The sequence below is a fragment of the Mycteria americana genome, chromosome 12, assembly GCF_035582795.1.
Source record: "Mycteria americana isolate JAX WOST 10 ecotype Jacksonville Zoo and Gardens chromosome 12, USCA_MyAme_1.0, whole genome shotgun sequence".
NCBI lineage: Eukaryota > Metazoa > Chordata > Aves > Ciconiiformes > Ciconiidae > Mycteria > Mycteria americana.
Genome location: NC_134376.1, coordinates 17718442 through 17740885, shown reverse-complemented (window position 1 = coordinate 17740885; position 22444 = coordinate 17718442). Strand labels below are relative to the sequence as shown.

Sequence of the window (22444 nt, the reverse complement as noted above, 5' to 3'; positions counted from 1 at the left end):
TAGCTGCTAAATAAATTTCGTGGCCCAATGCGTGATCCGGCACAACGAAAGATCCTATTCACACGAGGGAGCAGATCTGAGACGGCCTCAGGAACCTTAATTCCTGAATTTCTCAGCTTTTTTTTTTCCTAACATAAAGAATCTCAATGAGCCAATTATGGAGATCTTGACATAATGTCATTTTTTTGGTAACAAATGCTATGGTTTAAACTCCACTTTTAAACACTCAGGCATGTGCTTATATCTACACGTGTAAATAATCCCATGCAGGTCAGCAAAAATAACCACATATGTAAAGTTAAGCGCGTGTGAAAAGTGTCTGCAGGATTGAGGCCAGCGATTGCAAAACAGTTTAAACTATAATCCTCCATTTTCATTAGTTTCTTGAAAAACTTTGACTGTGGGCTTGAAGTTCTTCCTGTTTTGTTGAGCCAAAGGTGATTTTTCTCCCCAGGCAGTCTGAGAAAAAACCTTCCGGCTGTTTTTAAGTTGTCAGGCTTCAAAAATCACATTTCCCACTAAGGACATTCTGCCCTTTTAATTTAGAGTGTTCAACGTTGACATCTATTGTGTAAATAAAGCTAATTAAAGACCGTTATTATTTGCTATGCATAAAAGTCCTCCAACGCCACAGTCCGGTCGATTTGGCTGCTTTTGCTAAGTAAAGCAGTATCTGTAGGCACGGGGAGCATCCCTTATTCCTATAAATGGGGTGTTAATTTTTCAGCCTAATATATAATGTAAATAAGACCTCAGCCCCAAAACTCTCCGTGCTCATCCTCTTCTAGGATGCTGAGCGGCGCAGAAGTGGTGGGCTCCAGGCTTAAGGTCTGCTCTCTGGAAGAGACATCCACCCATGAAGGGTGCTCAGTCATCGCCGCCGTGCCTGGCCTTGCTGGGAAAAAATCAAGGCAGCGACTGGGTGCTGCTGAAGTTTCCGTGGTTAGCGAAGCACGCTGCTTGTTTAGGGGAAGAAGGTGGGCTGCGGGCTGGTTTGCAGTCTGGCTGAGGTTAGGAAGACGATAATCTCTCTGAGAGCCCTGCCCGCGTTTCTGGTTTGCAAGAAGAAGTTAGAGGCTGTAGCAAAGCGATGAACTTGATGCCTCCTGGTCTAAGCAGCCCGGCCGTGAAGGTAAGACAGGGCAGGATGAAAAACCTGGTTAAAAATCAACACACCTCCATTCAAGACAAATTGCCTCTAAAGGAATACGGCATGCGCCTTGAGTTTGAACCGAGTGCGACAAGAAAAGGAAGCGGGAGATCCAGATTAAGGGCAAGTCCTTCATTAAGAGCTTAAATGGTCCAGATAAAAAATAAAACATGGCAATCATTATTTGGGTTATAACAAAATGGGATTTAATAAATATGTGTTATGACCATGAAAGGGGAATAGAATATTTTCCCTGCTCTTCCACAGAGCCAAAGCCGAGGAAGGAACCGAAATGAGGAAGGTGAAAGAGGAGAAATGAGCGGACAGGAAAAAGCCACTTAGCACAGTAAATCTGCTTCTCAGCCCCCACTTCCCTGGTTTATGGCTGGAGCCTTTTCTCTCTCTACGGCCGCATGTCTCTGCATCCCGAAACCACCGCAGGGATGCGTGTGACACCCTTCAGCGTCCCTCGCAGAGGAGCAGGCAGTCTGGTTTTGAGACGCAGAGCCCTGGAGGGAGGCGCGGGCACACAAGCCAGCAGTTACGCCGCAGGTTTGCCGCTCGCCGGTGCAACGGCGCATCGCTGCTGCCGCACGGCACGCCCCGTCACTACAGGGGAGAGGGGAGGTTGTCCTTGCTACCTTGCAGAAACATCAGCTGGAGATGATGGAATAATTGTTTTTCGTATTTTCAGCCATGCTTCAGCTTTGTAGCTTATTCAGGAGTAGGTTCTCCAGGCACCCAGGAGTTTAATATTAATAACTGAGATGTTTTGACTAGACACATAAGACACACAATCTGCTTGTTTGTTTGTTTGGACTGAAGAAATACCGAGAGGCGATTTCAGCTCCTTGTTTTGTTTTCTAAGTGTTCTAGGAAATAATTTACCAAATTAACAGACAATATGTGGGAAAGTTTCAGGCATGCGGTGACAAGACGGGGTCACACATCACACAGCGCAGCAGCCAACTCGGTCTGCACCAAATTCCCTCTTAGAGATATCTTTCGGTAAATAACTCGGCTGTCTAAATCTACCGAAACATAACCTCTGAGCAGTTCTCGCAGGTACAAATCATGCAGAGCCTCCGAAAGCTGCAGCCTGGACAAAAGCCTTGGTGGGAAATTACCGAAAAGCCTGTGATGGGTTATGGTTTTTTCCTGACTGTGTCATTAAGAGTTTAGCGCGTGCCACGAAGCACGAAGGATATTTGATTTTTGCTTACCAAGTGCGACTGTCGGTACTCCCATTATCCAATTCAAGCAGATTCCTGGTTTATAAAAGGATTAGGGCCCCATTCCTAAATCCTGACTGCATCTAGCCAATAATTGCTGGATTGTATCATTTCCCCCTCCGCGACCTTTCAGTGCATTCTATATGCCACTTCGCTTTGTCTCCCAACTCCCCTTTTTGGCAAATATTTGCTGTGTTTTCAGTACCCCAGAACCGATATTTCTCCTTCACTGCAGAAGCATGCATTTTCTCTTCCCGCTGTCAAAGGTATTTAACGTATTTGCCTAGTCCGCAAACAGCAGAACCCGGACCCGAGCGACTTCACATTTTATTTCCATAATACACTGCAGTTGTCAGGGCAGCAACATAGGTAAAAATGACGAGGAGATGCGATAACCGTCTCTGCCAAAGCGTTATGCATTAGTGTTTTCAGCAGCATTTTCTTCCCATCTTGTTCCCTGGAAACAGAGCCGGGCGCGTGGCAGAAACACGCATTCACGCTCAGTTTCAAACATGATTGTTTGGAAGGCGTTCGCTGCTCTTCTCGCAGTCACGGTCCATCGATAGCCCAGCAAAAGTCCTGAATACTCAGAGAGCATCAAGCACTCCATGGATATCATTTGAGAGTGTCAAAATGCTAAAATTAACATCGTCTTTTTGTAATTTGTCAGTACTTGAGCGTAAAGCCCCAACAATAATCTTCTACTGTAGTCTTGTCTTTGTGCAGTGTAAAGAAAACCTTGAAGTCATAAAGCGTGAAGTGCAGCAGCCACCGGTTTAGAACAAAACCAGTTTTTAATCAATAGAAATGCGAAAAGTTATCACCTAACAGTAGAATCAGTGGACTGCGTTGGGGCACCCCAATATCAGTCACCGCTCTGACATAGCAGGGGTCAAATTGCCCTGTATAATTTCTTCTTGTTTCATCAAAGGCTTAATCCTACCACCACAGCAGCAAATTGAAATAATGACTGGTTCCTGTGTTTGAAGACAGGAGGCGTGTACTCTTTCCAAGCTTATAGAACACAAGCGTGTAGAAACCATCTTAGAGACAAACTAAAAACTGATATAATACTTTCTTAACGCCTTCCACTTCAGGCTTGTCACATCGTTGCTGAATCGCTCAGATATATCTGCTCCGGTTGGAGTAGTGGGGGTCATCTATATTCCTAGGCAGCACCGGAGCTGCAGCCACACAGGTGAAATCTCAGGTACGGCTGAGAAGAATGCTCTCTTCTACCCTTTCCAGGCAAAAGAAAAAGAAAATCACCAAAAATCCAGTATTACTGAGTCGGGTTATTTTTTAAAATGATTCTGGCACCCACAGCGCAGAATAACAGATTTGTAGTTAAAATACACTGTGGCAGCCTGAGCCAGGGAAAGAGAAAGCGCATCTATTCAGGGATGCGGTTGGGAACGCTCTGTCACTCTCAAAGCGAACGCTCGGCTCAGGCAGCGGTGGCTCTCACCGTACCCATTCCCAGCTCAGCAGCGCTCGGGGTCACCTTTCTATTGCAGATCAACCGAGACAAGGGATCAAGTCACAAAAATGCCACAGCAGTTCTCTTCTCCCCAGAAACCTAAATTTAAAAAGGGCTCGGTGCACCCGAAGCAAATGTTTTACAAAGTTTTACGAAGTTGTGTAATTCCTGGCGGCACTTACAATCCCGTAGCCGGGATTTTCTGTGGATTTGTAGCAGGTCTTCCTTCCAAACCTGCGGCGTGTGCACAAGATGATTGCATAAGCCTGTAATTGTGCCGGTAAAGTCTCATCCCACCTCTTTTCAGTTGAATAATCCGAAACACTAAATATAAAATGTGTTGCGATTTGCAACTGCACTGTTGCAAAAATCAGAAAATGGTAAAATTGTGTGTTGCGACGTTCACACCCATTGCAGAAATGACAGTTTTTCCAAATCTGTATCGTTTCCTCCATAGTACTGCAGGAAAATCCCCTACGAGGAAACTTGCCTGCAAGGTTATACGAACAGTTCAGACTAGTTTAGTTCTGAATAGTTAGACTAGTTTAGAATAGTTTAGTTCTGAGGGTCCTTTTGCTGCTCCCGTAAAAGAGAACTCCCCTGTCCATAAGGCTCTTCCCGCAGAAACTGTGCTATGGAGACAGGTTGTCTAAATAAGCGAGCTGTGAGAAGAGAAAGGTTTTATTTTCTGTTTCTCTATAGCGTTGGCTTCATAAACCTTATTTTGCAAACTCACATAAGTTGTGATGTTATACAGGTAAAGGAGCATATACAAGATCTTCACGGCTAGAGGGGAGCAGGCGGCATTGCGGCACAGAACAGCACGTGGGCATCCAGCCCTTCTGGAGGAGACAGAGGAAAAGTTTCCAGAGAAAGTAAAAGACATCAGGATGTCCCTGAGTCAAAGGGTTTTGCTCCCTTAGCCCAGTAATGGCCGGGTATCTCAGGGTTCAAAAGGGGTTACTGGGTTTCTTGTTTGCCCAGCAGAATGGCCTGCTCTTTATGGAAGGTAAAGCCAGTTCAGAAGACTTTGAAGGGAAGCACCAGCAGCAGTCATTTCCTTGGACCAGGAAGAGCGTGAGACCGGCCTGCAGCACGCACGAAGGGAAAACCAGGAGCGTTCACAGGAAGGTGGCACACAACAAGTGTCTGCTCGACGGCCTCCCGAAACGTTATTTTTAATGGGCGTCCTTTTGTAGTATGCTAAAAATTACTGATGCTACATCTGCAAGATGAAAAGCCGAGCAACTTGAGAAGGGGAGAACGGGTGAATTAACACTATGATTATTTTTCTACTTCTTGGCCTGACTTGGAGCCACAGAAACTCCTCCCTAATTTATATCACACAGGGACTATTTTTACGTGCCTTTTCACTGCCTTCCACCTACTCACGGAAGTCCTGCTGATGACTTTACAGTGTCACTTCCCACTATTTGACTGCAACTGTTGGTCATTTTCACTGTTTTTTGCTCTTTTATGCTGCGCTATAAAGCGGAGTTACAGCACGGCAGCGAGAGTGACTCGACTTTACTTTGGGAATCCTGGATGAGCACCGCTGTAGCTGATCTCCAATCAGTGTTTTATAGCTTCTACCCTGTCTTCTTGCCATCATTTCTTAATGGCTTACAACTTTGCGTTAGCCTGGTGGTAGCCTGTCCCTTGTCTCCCTAATGTCAATGTCCCGAGAAGCTGCAAGTAGACGGAGTGGGGGCTTGATGCTGGGCTAGTCTAGGTGACATCAGGGACTGCCACTTGTACAGTCCTTCTCCTGCTGTTTACTCCTTGGTGCTTCCATACCCAGATAGTCCCATTCATAGCAATCTTAACATTCCTATTTCAAGTAAGAAAATACCTTCCCCCCCCCCTTTTTTTTTTTAAAGCAGCAGAGCATCATGCAAGCTCCTCCACTGAGTGTTCGTAGTTATAAAAGTACATTAGATGTGGCTGTATTTGCAGACAACAGTGGTACTTCCTCTCTTCGGAAACGGAGCAAGTTTCTATTTCAGGCTTTGCTGACTCAAGGGTGAGGTACCCAAGCTGATTCAGCAGCTTGGCAAGCCAGGAGAACTTCTGGTTATGAATGGAATGAGCAATAAATTTTAAGTTTGTCTTCATCTTACAGAAATGTATATTTGAGTGAAGCCACCTCCTGGTGGCAGACATTTTGCCAAATAAGTGGTATAGTCTGCATGGCTTTCAGCGTAGAAGGCCACTCGAATGAGATGACCGTAAAGCCTGCAAGTAAAATCCTGGTCCTATGGGAGCCAGCAATTCCCTCTCAGCTGGGCCAGGTTTTGTCCTCCCTCTTGAAGTCCAAGTCACATAAAAGGATCTCCTACTGCTTACTTGCTTATTTTATCTGTGCACCTCATCTGGGATATGAAATCATGTCAGTAATACGAATAATTTGAACTGCAATTTCAGAAGGATGAAAATACAGAACACAAAACCAACCCGGCTACCCTGAGGAAGTGAGAAGAATGCACCACTTAGCTTCCATGGCTTCATATGGAAGCAATGTCAAAGGTAATCCTTGTGCTCTTCTTTGATGGAAAAGTGAAATAAGCATTGTGATATTTTCTAATTTTAAAAACCATGGAGGAGTAACAATCCTCCAAAATATTTTCTGATGTTTACCTGTTAGTCTGTGAACAGAAGTCAGAAAGGTGGTTGTTTTTTAAATCCGTAACAAGAGTTCTTTCACCTAGAGGTCACCAGGATTCAAACCAAAGCTCATAATGAATGCTGCGCACGTCAGCAAGGATGCAGACGCAGAAGTTTGTCAGAAAGTGAGATCCTGCTATTTATTAAGGTAAGAAAGTAGGGAATGGGGCACCCGGGCTGTCTCCCTTGAGCCCTTCCGTCTGTGGATAGACGAAAGAGGTTTTAACATATTTTCCTCCAATATTTATGCTGTTTCCAGAGCCAGACGGGATCAATAGTCTCCACCCATGGCATCCATGATGCCTTTTCTTTCAAGCTGCAAGTTCTCCTTTGACAGCATACAATAAAAGCCACAAACTTCTAAATAGCACTCCTCCTCCCCAGCTGCACTATACTGGCATTAATACTGGCATTATACTGTTGCTCTAGCCAGCCGTTATATTCCATGCCATATTCTTCTGCCTCCTGAAGGCGGTTTGTGAAGTCTAAAAAAGCATCATGTGGGTTGTCACATTTCAGAACCCCCCTAAATAGGTTCGCAGAGCTCCATCAGATAAGCGGTGAAGTACAATATTATGAATGTCAAACAAAAGCTAATCGTTAGAGCTGACAAAGCTGTGCCTCTGAGAAGGGAAGTACATTCAATTCTATAGACTAAATATACATATTTAGTGGCACGAAATTAAAAGAAATGTGCAGGTAGGATATGCATTTGCCCAGCTATTGCACTGTCAAGTGTTTCCTCTAACGGGGTCTCTGAGAAAGGAAACCAGTCCCAGAGTATTTTCGAAGGGCAGTCAGAGTTCTCTGCAGGAAAACCGTGCAATGGTAGTTCTGACTACCAGGCACTAAAATGAACCCGGGACTCAAAATCAATACCGCATGGTAGCTCCCAGCTCTACCAAGATGTGCGAACTGTGGTTGCTAAGAAAGCGACCAGAGGAAGCATCTTCCTTAAAGGATGCTACAAACGTTACCCACTCAGACGCTGCCTTAGAGGGACACGCTGACTGTATTATATTCCGCGGGGTTAAATTCCTCCTAAAAACAAATCAGAAGGCAGGGAGGGAAATAAAGGATACAACTTCAAGCCACTTCTTGCCCTCTAAGACAAATTTTACTCACACTTGAAATAAATACAAGCATCACTGGCATTTCATAATTACTGCTTACATGTATTTAACCTGCTTCTGGAATTCAAAGGAGAAAAATCTTCACAATGCAAGCAAAGTGAATGTGACATAATACCCAATTTTAAAAATTCAGCCTTTCAGGAGGCAGCCTTAGGTTTTTCTCGGCCAGTACAGAGCTAACAAAAGTGAATACAAGGTACCGGTTCTCCCTGCTGCATACACAGTGTATGTTTCCACAGAACTTGAAGCTTACAATGTAAGCTTCCACAGGGGAAGCTGGGGAATGGCTGGGCTGGTGAGTGTTGGGTGACTGTTTCACCCAAAGATCAAAAGGAGGAGCAGGATGGGAGTTTACAAGTACCAGACCTAGCGGGAGCTTCCTTGGGGGAGCAAGGATTCTGAGCAATCTGGAAATCATGACCTGAAACTTACCAAAGGAGGGTTTTGACAAGTCAGATGTCTTCTTCAGTCCCATTTCACTGCCCTTCGGACCAGTATGGAAAGCTGGGAAAGAGGAGACTACTTCATTAGCGGAGATCAAAAGCAGTCTCTGACTAGTAGCCAGACAAAATTTGGGATCATGTGGGTCCCTCAGTTAAAACTTGTGATGTAGCCAGTATCTTTGATGTGATTCTGTTTATTCTAAGAACATACAAAGTCCTGCTTTATTGAGCACAGGGGGAACAAGACACACTTCTCTTGCTTCTCAGTCTGAGCTTTGCTTCTGCTCGTCCTCTGTCGCCTGCACACGCGTACCTCCATGCCTGAAGTGTCGGTCTCTTCTGCGTGCACGCAGGGAAAACACACACGAACGGCCTCTCTCCTCTGACTGCGGGAGCACGCTCGGGCATGTGAGCTCTCTCTGTGCAGCACACACGCACCTGAACCACCTTCTTCCTGCTGCTGTACACGCACAAACCTCAGAGTTTTATTCTGGATGAAGGTACAATCCCGCATCTTCATTTTAGAGACTCTTGACAGTTGAATTAAAGCCTACCCAAGCAGGTTTCAGTAATAAATACCGATTTGAAGGGCCTCAACTTTTACTACACTCTAGGCAGACAATGTTTTACTTATTTACCGCCCACGCGCTCTTAATCACCCTGGACTAAAGGAACTGAACGAAATCATGACTTTGTTGATACCAGAGGGGAAACTCACATCTTCAACTGGAGGAAAATGTACCCCAGTCTTCTTTTCAACGACATCCTGATTTACTTAGAAATAGCACGGGCTTAAAATATTTCCTGTTTCCCCCCCGATATTTTAGCTCTTTGTAGTTTCTACCCTTTTTGGAGGGGTGTTAAGGAAACGCAGCTGACCCAGACTGGCAGCTCAGTAAGGATGTCATAAGCAATAATAATAAGCCAATACTATCATAAAGCAAGGCTAAAAAGATTTATGCTGGAATTTCAGTACCTCTTGTATCTCAACGTTTAAATCACCCAGTCTCTGCAACCACATAAGTCTTACAGGTTTACATAACAAAGTTAAAAAACACAGGCAGTTTTACCTTAAGTTCTTCACCATTGAGGTAAAAAACTTATTTCCTTTTTCCACCAAATTTCTACAGTATCTTTGAATCCTTGGAAGTTCTCGTACTTCTTTAATCCTCCAGATTAAATAAATTCATCATCCTTGATGAAGTAAAAACGTACCTTAAAGTACATTTAGATGAATCAATAGAAAGGTTTCAAAGAAGTCTTAGTAAATTTATCAATTAATAGCCAAGCCCAGGAGGCCATCCTTCCTTTCTGCTCTGTAAGCTAAGGGATTTCTTTCTTCCCCACAATGTTTATGTAAGAGCGGCACGGTAAGCAGCACTCGCTATAAAATATTGATCAGCCGAGCCATTAGTTGGAATTCGAGAGACGGCTATGTCATAGCAAAAACGAAACAATTATCGCTATTGATTGGGCTTTTTTATTACAGATTACTTTGGTATTTGAGTACGTCAGGAAATACAAATTTCTTCAAAATAATAATAATAATAATAATAAACCCGCATTTTACAGCATGGTTACTGCACAATATCTTTACAAAGGAAATGGAAAAAAATACAGGTTTCAGTTCCAGTAACTGGGCGGCCACATATTTTCTATTACTATTAAAAAAAAAAAAAAGTATATTTTACCGAACGGTGTCGTCTTCAGAGGAGAAGGGACTCGCTGCTGGGTAGGAAGCGCCGCTGGAGGAAGGACGGCTGGAGTCGAGGGCAGCCAGCCGGGAAAAGCTCACCTGGAAAAGAGTAAATGGGATGCAGGGAAGCCGGAGGCACAGCAGGGCCCGGGCCGCTGCAGGCAGAAACCGGGCAAGCCCCAGGGCAGGGGCTGAGGGGCTGGGAGGGAGCGGGGTGAGGAGAAGCTGGTGGGGCCGAGCCTTTGGGAACAGCACCTGCGAGCGAGGGCGAGGGACGGAGCGCAGGGCTGAGGAGGGGAAGGAGCTGAGGGGAGCGCGGGGAGACACCCTGCGAAGGAGGGAAAGATAGGGGCCAGCTGGGAGGAAGAGATAATAAAACTGAGGGAGCGGTGCAGGCGAGATAGCGTCAGTTATAAACAAGCGAAGAAAGAGCAGAGGAGAAAAATAAGCCAGCAAGTTTCCAGCAGGCTGCGGGGATGCGGAAAGCTTGAATTGTTTGCTGAAGTCCATGTTGTCTGCGCATGGCAAATGTCACCCGTGCCAACGGCGGCGTTTCCCCGGCCCCCCCCGCCGTGAGCAAACACGGCCCGAGAGGCGGCGGCGGGACCCGCCGGCAGGCACCCCTCGCCTCTGGGGAGGGCGGCCGCGGGGGCGGCGCACGGCGAGAGGTCGGGCCGCGGTGGGGGGGGGGAACCCGACCCGGAGGGACCCGCCCGGCTCCAGCCGCCGGCTACCCCGCGCCGTCCCGTCCCGTCCCTGCCAGCCCTCCCCGCCCGCCGCCGGCGAGGTGCGGCCGCGGCGAGGGGGCGTCGCTGCCTCACGGAGGACTAAGCCACCCCCGCCTCCGAGGGAGAAGGGGCGCGCCCGGGGCTCTGCGGGCCGGGCGGGGGCGGCGTGCGTGCGAGGGAACCGGCTCCCGCCCCGCGCCCCTCAGGCCGGGAAGAGGGCGGGCGGGCGGGGTGCGCGCTCCCGCCGCGGCGCCGCGCCCCATTGGCCGGCGGGGGCGCGCGCCCGCAGCCCCCCCGAACTCCCCCGCGAGGAAGATGGTGGCGGCGGCGGCCGCCCGCGCGTGAGCGCGCCCCCGCCGCTGCCCTCCCCTCACACGGCGGCGCGCAGGCGGGCGGGCCGGCCCCCGCCAGGGCACGGAGCTCCCCGCGGCGGCGCGGCACCACCCCGCCGGGAGGGGTGACGGGACCAGCCCCGCCGGGCCCCGCGGCAGGCGAGGAGGAGGCGGCGGCGGCCGAGCCCCGCGCCGGGGGCTGAGGGGCGCCGCAGGGGCACTCGCTCTCTCGCCCGGGCGCTGCCCGCGGCGCCAGGAAAGCGCGGGGCGGCTGAGGGCCCAAGGCCCCGTTGGCGGGGAGCGGCGGGGAGGGCCGCGCAGGCCGGCGGGGGGCGGCCGCCGGTGCCGTCCCGGCGGGGCGGGCGCGGGAGGCGGCGGGGCGGCGCGGCGGGAGCCGGCCCCTCGGCGGCGGCCGTGAGGGGAGCGCTGCCCGGCGGGCGCGGGGAGGAAGCCGCGGCCAGCTGCAGCCGACATGGAGGAGCGGTCCCCTCCCGGCGGGGGCCCGGCGTCCCCCCCGCGGGACTGAGCGAGCGGCCGCCCGCCCCGCGCCTCGGCAGGGCTGCGGGAGCGGGGCCAGCGGCGGGCGGCAGCCCCGGCCCTGCCCGGCCGGCGGAGGCGTGCGAGGCGAGGGGAATATGTGGGGCTGCCCGCGCCCCAGCGCCCTGTGTGCCGAGCCCGGCGAGCGGCGGAACGCCGCGGCGCTGCCCGGCCGCCCCTCCGCGCAGGCGGCCGTGGCGGCGGGAGGAGACTAGAGGCGACTCTCCGAGGAGCCCGGTGGCTTTCCCAGCCCGAGAGACCCAACTCCTGAGCGGGCTCTTCAGGAGGAATTGACAACATGGCTTCCCCACCGCACCAGCAGCTGCTGCATCACCACAGCACCGAGGTGAGCTGCGACTCCAGCGGGGACAGCAACAGCGTGACGGTGAAAATCAACCCCAAGCAGCACCAGGGCTGCACCTCTTCCAAGCACTGCAAGTACAGCATCTCCTCCAGCTGCAGCTCGGGGGAGTCGGGGGGCACCCGCCGAGCCGGCGGAGGTGGCGGCAGCGGCTCCGGCCTCCGCCGGCAGAAGAAGCTGCCGCAGCTCTTCGAGAGGGCCTCTTCCAAGTGGTGGAATCCCAAGTTTGACTCCAACAACCTAGAGGAGGCTTGCATGGAGAGATGCTTCCCGCAGACCCAGCGCCGGTTTCGCTACGCCCTCTTCTACATCGGCGTGGCCTGCCTTCTCTGGGGCATCTACTTCGGCATACACATGAGAGAGAAACAGATTGTTTTCATGGTGCCGGCTCTGTGCTTCCTCTTGGTATGTGTAGCATTTTTTGTGTTCACTTTCACTAAGACTTACGCCCGCCATTACGTATGGACTTCGCTGATACTCACCCTCCTGGTTTTTTCTTTGACTCTCGCTCCGCAGTTCCAGGCTCTGAAACCTATCTCAGGAAGTGGTGACATGTCCAATCAGACTCCCCCGGCAGATCCCACAGACACTTGTCTTTCTCAAGTAGGCAGTTTTTCTATGTGTATTGAAGTGCTCTTGTTGCTTTACACAGTGATGCACTTACCCTTGTATTTAAGCTTGTTTCTGGGACTGTCGTATTCGGTCCTCTTCGAGACCTTCGGTTATCACTTCCGCGATGAGAACTGTTTTACACCTCTCAGAGCCGGTGCGGTTTACTGGGAACTGTTGAGTAAAGCCTTCCTGCACATCTGCATCCACGCCATCGGTATTCATTTATTTATCATGTCCGAAGTCAGATCGAGAAGCACATTCCTGAAAGTGGGGCAATCCATCATGCATGGAAAAGACTTGGAAGTGGAAAAAGCCCTGAAAGAGAGGATGATTCATTCTGTTATGCCAAGAATAATAGCCGATGACTTAATGAAGCAGGGGGATGATGAAAGTGAAAACTCCATCAAACGTCATTCCACCTCAAGCCCCAAAAACAGGAAGAAGAAGCCCTCCATACAGAAAACCCCCATAATATTCCGTCCTTTTAAAATGCAGCAGATAGAGCAAGTGAGCATTTTGTTCGCAGATATTGTTGGCTTCACGAAAATGAGCGCCAATAAATCTGCCCACGCTCTGGTGGGACTCCTGAACGACCTCTTTGGACGTTTTGACCGTCTGTGCGAGGACACTAAATGCGAGAAGATAAGCACTTTGGGGGACTGTTACTACTGCGTAGCTGGCTGCCCAGAGCCCCGGGCAGACCACGCTTACTGCTGCATCGAGATGGGCTTAGGTATGATTAAAGCCATTGAGCAGTTTTGCCAAGAGAAAAAAGAAATGGTGAACATGAGAGTCGGTGTTCATACCGGGACAGTCCTGTGTGGCATTCTGGGAATGAGGAGATTCAAGTTCGATGTGTGGTCCAACGATGTCAATTTGGCCAATCTGATGGAGCAGCTCGGGGTGGCTGGAAAAGTCCATATCTCGGAAGCTACTGCAAAGTATTTGGATGATCGTTATGAGATGGAGGATGGAAAGGTGATTGAGCGAGTTGGTCAGAGCGTGGTAGCCGACCAGTTAAAAGGTATGTGCTCTTATTTTGTGCTCAGTCTTTTTTTTTTTTTTTTTTTCTTTTATGAGGGAATATATTTTCCCTAGTGCACGTTTTGTGCCTGCTGACTTGCAAAGTGAACACGTTTTACACTTAACTCCACGTGCTAGTGATCAGAAACACCATGGGAATTATGGAATAAAAGGTGCCATGGAGATAAGCATGAAAAATCTTCTGGGGTACTCAAAATGTACTTAGACTTCAAAACTCCTTAGCTCTCCTTGTGAGAGTTTCAACATTGCAGGGAGGAGAAGGTTAGCGTGTTTGCTGTCTGCAAGAGGTTTTTGTTTTACTGTTGTGTGTCATCCTTTAATTCAGTAAGTAAACTTGTTAATTGACTTCATGTGCCATACATAGAGCATATGTGTTTTGCAAAATTATGTATATCTGTGAAAAGGTTTTTTTGGCATTGGGAGAGTTGGGACTGCGAAGGCATTTGGGAAAAATGACAGCTGGATTCACAGAAAGAAATGAGTACTGTAGATTTGGCAGTTTGATATAGCAAGTTGTTACAGTTTGAAGTTAGGCTGGAAAAAGTTGCTCAGGTGGTTCAGTGAGCTGGCAGATGCTCTCGTTTCTGCAGCTCTAAGGATTTGGGGATGAAACTGCAAATTTGCCTTTCAGAAAAGAAAACGAGGGATCCTTCGGTTCCCCTTATGGTTTGGCTAAGGGTCCAATTCTCATTTTTCTACAGAGTATTCATTCTGAGATGAAACCCATGACTGCTTTCTAGCAGCACTTAGAAGCGCGTGCAGGAGGACTGTACATGCTGAGGGTTTAATTGTCCCTTTAGTAAAAGCTGTGTCTCTAGTGCTGTGCCTTTGTCTCGTGGAGGTATGGTTGTCTGCAGTCCTTGTAGCCCAAGGTGGAGAGCGGACGCATCAAAATGGGAGTGGAATATGTTGCAAACCCTTTTAATGCTATGCGAGTTCATTCGTTCTGTTTATAAATGTACCTGTATTTATAAAGTAAGCGTGGAAAACGGAGTGGAAGAAACTGAAGGAGTCATAGGACAGCGTTGTGATGGAGGAAGGAGGTATTTGTTGCAACAAATACGAAACGAGGCCAGGATGGTTGTAGAAAGGTCAGTGAGTAAGGACGAGGGGAGAGTATTGCAAAACAGTGGTGGAAGCGGTAATGGCCAGCCGCTCGCCTGTGGCAGGTGCTTATTTTGATGTGACACAAATACTTATTTTTGGTGAGCTAGCTGTCCGCATGCATATGGCAACAGGGCTGAAATGAGAGGCTTACCGGGAGGAAAAACATCGACAGTGACATTGGTGGCTGGAAGCCATAGAACTGAAGCAGATGTGTGTCCCTGGGCTTTGCTTTCTGTTTAGCTTCTAAAAATACAAATTCAGTTAATTTCTTTGAAAACTGTTGATGCTGATGTGTTTCAGTGGAAGTGCGCTTTCAAGAAAAAAGGATTAGACATAATCCCTCCTTTTACTCTAAGCTGAATCTTGCTGTTCTGGTGAAAATAGGTTGTAGAGAAACAACCCTATGATATTTCCCTCTTCCATTTACCTTTACAGCCAGATGCAGTGTGAAGGCCATGTTGTAGCAACAAATGAAATTAAGTATTTTTGCTAAATTTATAACTGTACTCGATATCATTAATCACAAAATGACATGAACTTACTTGTGGAGACTGATGGTACTGCTCTTAAATATTTTCATTTATTTGTTTATATTTTCTAGATCACAAGAGCACTGTGTAGAGCAATTATACCCCATGCCAGGAGTGCTTATTTCATGGTCTTTCTCAGATTTCTATTCTGTCCTTGGTCACATTTATTGCGAGAGGGCATAGGCTGCTGTGTCTCGTCAGTACAGTGGTTCAGATTTTGCAGCTTTGAATGCCTTTCACAGATCCTGCTTTAGCCAGGGCACTGCAGATGAACAAACTGAAACGCAATCTAGATAAGATGAAGTATGCTTTGTGGACTGATGTTTTAATGGTCTCTTCTTACCCTGAAACCTAGCTATGAAAGCAGCTGGAGCATGTGGTAAGAATTACTTTAACAAGGAATACGGTTTGCGTTGGTTTTTTTCCCTTTTCCCTTCTGTATTTTGTTGTGGAACTGTAATTAGCTTCTATTTCTTATCAATGTCTTCTGTAGTTATAGAAATCGGAGTCTGTGTGTACTTTTAAAGCGAGCAGACCTCTGCCGTGACACCTTTATCCGCAGGTCTGTGGCACGTGTAGTCCCTTTCCCTCCCATGCCCAGACCCTGAGGGGTGCATGGTGGGTGCTACACAGAGTTTCCCATTTTTTCCAGTTTCCTTAGTACTTTGTTCTGCAGTCAGATTACTTGGCTGATAAGTAAATAGCATCAGGAAAAAAAAAAAGGCAATTATAAAAGCAATCTAACAGCAGTGCCACAGGCTGGCGTCTAGAACCTGCTGCAGGGGAGGGTTTTGTTAAGGAGCAGCTCTGAGATTTAATAGAGTAAACTGAGATTTCACCTCTTAATTCATTGTCCTCTGCCAAGCACCTGCACAGTTTTGTGAACGGAGGTGCTGTTAGGAAGCTTTGCTTTACTATTTTCCCTGAGAATTCATCGATAGTAGTGATAGAGAAGAGGAAGTTTGTTAGGGTTGTTTAATTATGTCATACGTTGTACTCTTTTCAAGTATGAAACCGCTGCGGAGATAACAGATGTAAGCTTTGTTTCCCTGCCGGTACTTCACTTCTCGGCTTCCCTTCAACCTTTAGTATCTTAATGATATCCTATTTTTTATGTTGTGTGTCTAGTGTATAATCTCTTAATTGTCTGAGGTGCCACAGTAGTTGTAGCTATCTTTCTGAGGCTAAGTCAACATGATCAAGTAAACTCTTCATAGAGCAAAAGGGGAGGTGCTGAGGACTCAGTGTCCATGTTATGCACATTTCAGGACTTTCGCGTGCTCCTGGAGCGAGTCTTTTGGCTCGGTTCACCCAGAAGGAATCCAGATACAACTCTAGTGTGCACCAAAGCAGGGTACGTAGGAGTGAATTGGGCAAACTGCTTTGAAACCGTGCTCCCTGTTCCATTTGAAATACTAATGCAGATGTACCCTGAGCTGTCCTAGTGCTGCTCTCTGTTTTTTGGAATAGACGAGGCAAAACTAAATTTCTCTTTCCCTATGCTGTTTTGTGGTTCACTGAAATCTTAGGATGGAAATATCTTTTCTTCCTGCTTTCCTTCCTTGGCTCCTTAGTGCAAGAAGTGGGACCCTGGTATGTTCCCTCCTGTTTCTGACTTCTGAGTTAAGTGGATGGTGTTTAAAACAAACCAACAAAGAGAGTGAGCCATCGATGACCTTACAATGTTTTTTGCCTGTTTCTGAGTGCTGTTTGTTTTAGGATTGCTTAGACCGTCTGTTTTCACAGCACCTGATCCCCTTGGATGTGAGGGGAGCGCAGGAGAGCAACGTTGCCATGAGCTTTTGAGGTCCACAGATAAACCCTAGGTATCAGTTCAATTATATCTTCCATAATAATTTTGCCATAGGATTTGAGACAATTCACTGTTTCTGTTTTCTTGCTGAGCTTCCTAGCAAATACATCTACTGAAGACTGTGAGATACTGAGAATCACATAATACATGTTAATGTGTCCCTTCTGAACTCTGGAGTCAGAGATCTCTTCTCAGGATATAAAAAGTTCTGCTTATGGAAATATTTTTGGTTTGCTCTGTTCTTCTTGGTTGTTTGCATTTCTCTTTCTTGTTATGTAGGAGGTCACAATATTGCTATTTGCCAGCCAGCCAGCAACTCTTCCAGAAATACCAGGGTCACCAGCATCTTTTTTTGAGTGCTCAAAATACGTAAGCATGTTGGGGCAAGAATGCTTTCTCTGCGTTTGTAGAGCATAGCACAGTGGAACCATGATTTCATTTGGGGCATTTGTATGTATGCTGATACTCTAATAAGAGTCATTGTTATTGAAGTTGTCGTTAAAATAATTCCCGAACTTTCTGCAGCAAGACACCTCCCTGTTCAGTTTGCCTTAAGGAATGGCTTTGTTGCTGAATTTCTGTTAGAAGCCCTTGAAGATACAGACACGCTTTTCTTTCTGATTTTGTTGTTTGCTTCATCATGGAAAAAACATAAGTGGATCTTGTGCACTCTGTGACCTGGCTAACCAAACCGAGTGGCTCGTCGGTGGCTTCAGAGGGAAGGTCAGCTTTCACAGTGCTTACTGTGTCAAAATCCACCAGTTCACCTGTGGCAACTGGTGGCCATTCCTGATAAAGCATATCAAAGATCTGTAGCTTACTGTGTTGTCTTGCACTGTTCTCCATGTTTCTTTTAATATCTGCTTTGCTTTTAAACTTTTTTTTTAATAACGCAAGTCAGTTATAAAAGTCATCATTTTGCTTGATACTGAAACCTTTTAATGTAATTTAAGGCTATTATTTCTCCATAAATAGCCTAGCTCTTTACATGGTGGCAACCTGTGACCTGTGGGATGCTTTTCCCTTGGCAGACCATGGGATACAGCTCTGCCTGGTGACTCGATACTCTGCTGCTTCTTCAGGTTTGGGTTACAGGGAACACAGTGCGCGTGTTCCTGAAAGACAAAAGTCTCGGATAAGGTTATGAAGAGAGAAGTCATTGAATGTTCCTTCCCTTCCTCCCCTCTACGGCCAATTGGGGGAGACCACAATCACACCCTCTGGCAGTGAAGTCTTCCCTGCCTGCCCGTCTTTCTGTCTTTTACCAGACCTGTGCTCAGAGGACCCGTAGCTGTCATGTGCCTCTGGAAGTTCATAGGTAGATGAAAGATAAGATGAAAGTTTCCTTAGCTTTTTGAGCCCAGCTTGCTGGGCAGAGTGTAAATCTAGAAGGTTTGTGCTTGTGCCAGCAGGCAGCTCTGCAGAGAGCTCTGCACAGATTCAACTTTGCTCTGTGGCTTGGCTAAGAGCAGCTTTAGTCTCTAACTAGTGAGTGTTTTTGGGGTGAGTGCAGGAGGTTAGGGTGCTTGCCTTGTGTCTTGCCAGCTGCTGTGGAGGTCTTCCCATTCAACCTCTAGTTTCATCATGTTCAAAATGTAAATCTTTAGATACTGGCTTTTTGTATTTATTGAACTCGTTTGTGACAGACATTGTAATTCTCGATTTCGCGTGTTCTGATACTAATCTGACGGTCAGGCAACAATTGATAGATAGCACAAATGTAATTTTTTTTTTTTTTTAAGTGGTAATGAAGTAAGCATGTTTATGTATTTTCACTTTCCCACAAAACCAAATTCTGAGTGCTGAGGCAGAAAATTTTAGTGAATAGTGAGTTTATCAATTTTACATAATCTGACCTGTTAACTGTTGTTATTGAGGTAGTGGTTCATGATCTAATTTTCAAGTGTGAGACTGAAAATAAAATATCATACACAGGCTGACTGCACTCCTGTATTTAAAAAATGAAAAGTATTCAGTGACAGATAAAGAATTATAATTAGAAGTAATTTGCATGAAGGCATATTGCCAGGAAGAAGTAAATTCTACATTGATTTAACGTTTTGACGTGATCTGTAATTTTACCATGTAATAGCAAAAAGAAGAGGAGGTAAATAGTGAATATAGTTGCTCAACCTGGTTCTTGTCAAGTCTTCACTTGGTAAAGATGTGTTTCATAGCTATAAACAAAAGAAAGAACTTTGCATGAAAACCTAGTGATTATTGAGCTTTCCAAATATTTTACATGATACAATGACATAACTTTTCCTGAAAGTAAACCTATGTATTTGTGCATTAGTACTGATTGGCTTTACTGCCAGGTAGATTTTGCGACGTCTGCAGGTCACAATTTCTCCAAATTTTGAGGAAGATTTGTTGAGTTGCTCTTGGTTTTATTTGTGCAAGACCAAATAGAAAAATAGCTCCGTTAAAAAATACTCACACTTAAGCTGGTTTTGTTATTTAAGGGAAACTTGGATGTTGGCTTTAGAGGCTTTGAGTTTTGATAACATACTTAAGGGCTAGTTTGACTGCACACAGTGAAAAATAATTTATAAGCATAGTTAGTACCTGTGTAAGATTCTCCACTTTGTACCGGATGGAGACTGACTCTAACCATATACTTTGTTTAACAGCGTGGGCTCCAGTTTCAATTTATTGTGTCCCCTGACACTATTAACAAATAAGTCAACTCATTACTGGCAGTCTGGCTGTAAAGTGTTGCAGCTCTGCCTGTTTAAGCCGTATATAAGCACTGTAGAGTGAAGTAACAGTTTCAACAGACCTTAAGACATTTACATCCTACAAGAGTTGAAGTGAGCATGGCAGGAGTGGAGCTTTATTCTAGAACGTGGGAAAGATGAGCACTGAAATCCGAGGTCCTGTAATACTGGAGGGACTCCATGGCTTCTGCTGCATTCGATGATCATCATCTGCAGAGTCTTTCATTTATGTTTCTCTCTTTGGCTACCCAAAATATAGGTGCTGCAATGTAAACAGGTACCCTACAAATAACCAGTCTGAGCTCCCTTCTTCCCGTTTACATCAGCAAATCTTCGGAGGTAGGTGAGGGACTATTTAAATGCAAGAAAACTTCTTTAAATAAAAGCCTTGACACTGTGGCTTTTAGGGGGAAAAAGATTGATGGAAAAGACAAAACAAAGTCAGTGACACATAATTTATATTCATCCTCTGTCATGAGGAGGATGCATGATTTGAATGGGTTGTTTAAAACTCTTTTTGCAGTTATTTCACAATAGGTACTTCACTTTTCCTTCTGGCAGGCAAGGTATATAAGAATTTATGTTCACCACTTTAAAACAAAGTACAGTTTCATTGGATTTCAAGTTGCTGTAGATTGTCCTGCAATAGTACTAAAATAAGTAAATTAAAATTATTTTCTACCATCTCCAGTTTGTGTGTAAGCTATCTCTCTCTTGATCCTGAATCACAAGCTCACTCCATCCATCTTGGCTCTATAAGGAAAGACAGCCATTCCTCTTTCCGTTACAGCTGACACTTGAAAATTCTCTGCTATTTTTAGATTATTTTCAATCACATTTCTGTCCTTTGAAAAGAAAGGAAAAAAAAATTCCTAGCCTTTAAATTTTTAACTTCTAGTGGGAGTTGCTATTGCAGAGAAGCCAGCTAGTCAATAGAGTCTCATTAACACATTTTAACAGGTTCTGTTATATAAGTTTGCATTATTGTGATGGCTGTTTCATAGGTTTGTAGGAAATTGTTGGAAGTCGATTTAAAACAAAGTCATGCAGGTTTTGAAAGTGTAGCTGCTTGCTCCCAAGTAATAATTTGTGAAAATATAAAGTGGCAGTTGGAAGAGAAGTATAGACTGGAGATTGTACCGTAGCGTTATAGCTTTTTCTTCAGCCACACGTCACGGTGGGGTACTGGTGCTGTCTTAGGCAATAGGACAGATTTGGCTGGTTAGGCTTATCTTGCTAGGCATTTGTCAGTATTGGACTGTACCAGAAATCTGTACTGCCCTTCCAAGCCAAATTGTTTTCATCACATGAATATTCTCTTTTTTTTTTTTTTTTCCCCCCGATGTTTTAACCTAGAGCAATAGGCCTACTAGATACATGGCTTTAGGGATAGAGATTTTTCATGGTTCTGCCATGATTTTGTGAAGGAACAAAACGTTCTAGAAATACTTCTGGCATCCTTTGGACTCAAAATGCCCCTTACAATTGCCTGAAAAATTTTTGGGTTTGTATTTGCTACAGTAACTTAATATGGGAATTCTTAGTAAACCATATAAATAACGATTATATTGAAAGTCTTTATTTCACTGATAGCACTTACTGTTCCTCTTGTTGCACTTGTAAAGCTGTTGTCTTCAACTTGACTTGATAAATTTAGAAATCACGTTATTGTCGTAAAATAGCATTACTTATAAAATCTCCAAAATTGGAACAGTGCAGAGGAACTAGTGGAATAAAGTCCACTAGCTTGCTAATGGACCTTTCCTTCTGTCTGCTGCTTAACATATGCAGAAACATGCAAACAAAGGAAAATGTCTTGTGCTATACATGTAACATCTTAAATATCTACTAATCAAAGAGCAATTTGCTTTCCTTTTGCCTTGTTTGTTTGTTTGTTTTTCTCCCCTTCAGCTGTGAGCTGAAGTTAACTCAGATTCACTTGTGTGGATGCCATTGTGGGCTGGAAGGTTCCTGCTGGCCACGTGATTCCTTAAACCAGAGGTCCTCCCATTGCAAGGGGAGGAGAGGGGCCACACGGAAAGAGAGCTGAAAAGCATCCAAATCCAGGTGTCTGTAACTAAGTCTATAAAGACTTAGTTTCCTTCCAGTCTTGTTAATTTGTAGGCCTTAATAGAAAAATTCCTTTTTTTCCTCCTGAAAAGAGAGGGAGGAGGAGAAAGTGGAAGGCAAAGCTAATCGATAATCAGTAACAACTATATTAACAGCTCCTCATATGTTTTAAGAGCCAAAATGGTGGTGGTTTGGTTGACTGCACTTAACTGCTCAATAAGCAAAAAAAAAAGTGCATAATTGAAATCAAACATGCTCTTAAATATTGATTCAGCTTACAGGAAACATAGGAAATCTTCTGCTTCTGATACTGGCTGCTTAGTTCTTTACATTCGTTAGATAAACAAGGATATTTGAGTCAGAAATGGAGTCTTGTTATTTTTTAAAAGTGCAGCTTTGATGTTTGACTTAGATGCACATGCCTAATATATGGAATAGAAGTTAATTTTTTTTTCTTTACAGGGTATTACATTAGGTATGCCGTTTTCAACAGACCTCCCTGGGAAGCTTTTGCATAACTGTTCCCAGTAGTTCTTGGAATCAACTTCTCACGTTCTTTAACTCTTGTTTAATGGACATGTGAAGTCTGTCCTGTAAGGTACCAAGTGTCTTTAACCTCCGACCGACTTGGACAAGTGTACAACAGATAAATCTTTTGGAAATGCTCAGGGCCTGACAGGACCGGTGTTAAAGACAGGATGTAATGAGGAAGTGTTCCTGCAAGGGCATTATTTGCAAAGAGACCAGGTACAGCATTAGCTCCAAATTTCCTTTGTTTAGACAGCGTTATGC

At 45.7% G+C, this 22444-nt stretch overlaps 1 protein-coding gene and 1 long non-coding RNA gene across 20 annotated transcripts in view; one reads left to right on the top strand and one right to left on the bottom strand.

The window, feature by feature from the left end:
* Positions 1-1314: 1314 nt before the first annotated feature.
* LOC142416017 (uncharacterized) lies at positions 1315-10483 on the bottom strand. 3 transcript variants are annotated; one of them, XR_012777607.1, is made up of 3 exons: positions 9794-10483; positions 8416-9317; positions 1315-5087 (listed from the first exon to the last, which is right to left on the bottom strand). It is a non-coding gene; the product is annotated as an uncharacterized LOC142416017 (long non-coding RNA). The 3 variants fall into 3 exon arrangements; XR_012777605.1 differs by lacking the exon at positions 1315-5087 and having other exon boundaries at positions 5722-9317; XR_012777606.1 differs by lacking the exon at positions 1315-5087 and having other exon boundaries at positions 5722-9296.
* Positions 10484-10810: 327 nt separating this feature from the next.
* The window catches only part of ADCY9 (adenylate cyclase 9), a 99246-nt gene continuing 87612 nt past the window's right edge, over positions 10811-22444 (top strand). For 8 of the 17 annotated variants that reach the window (XR_012777602.1, XR_012777600.1, XR_012777604.1 and 5 more), the window contains exon 1: positions 10812-13392. Coding sequence is in view for 6 of the 17 variants with exons in the window: in XM_075515061.1 (XP_075371176.1) it covers positions 11694-13392 (1699 nt within the window). In the remaining 11 variants the exon portion in view is untranslated. Of the gene's footprint in view, positions 13393-22444 lie in introns of all 17 variants that reach the window. The other 9 variants (XR_012777597.1, XR_012777596.1, XR_012777595.1 and 6 more) reach the window with 3 other exon arrangements.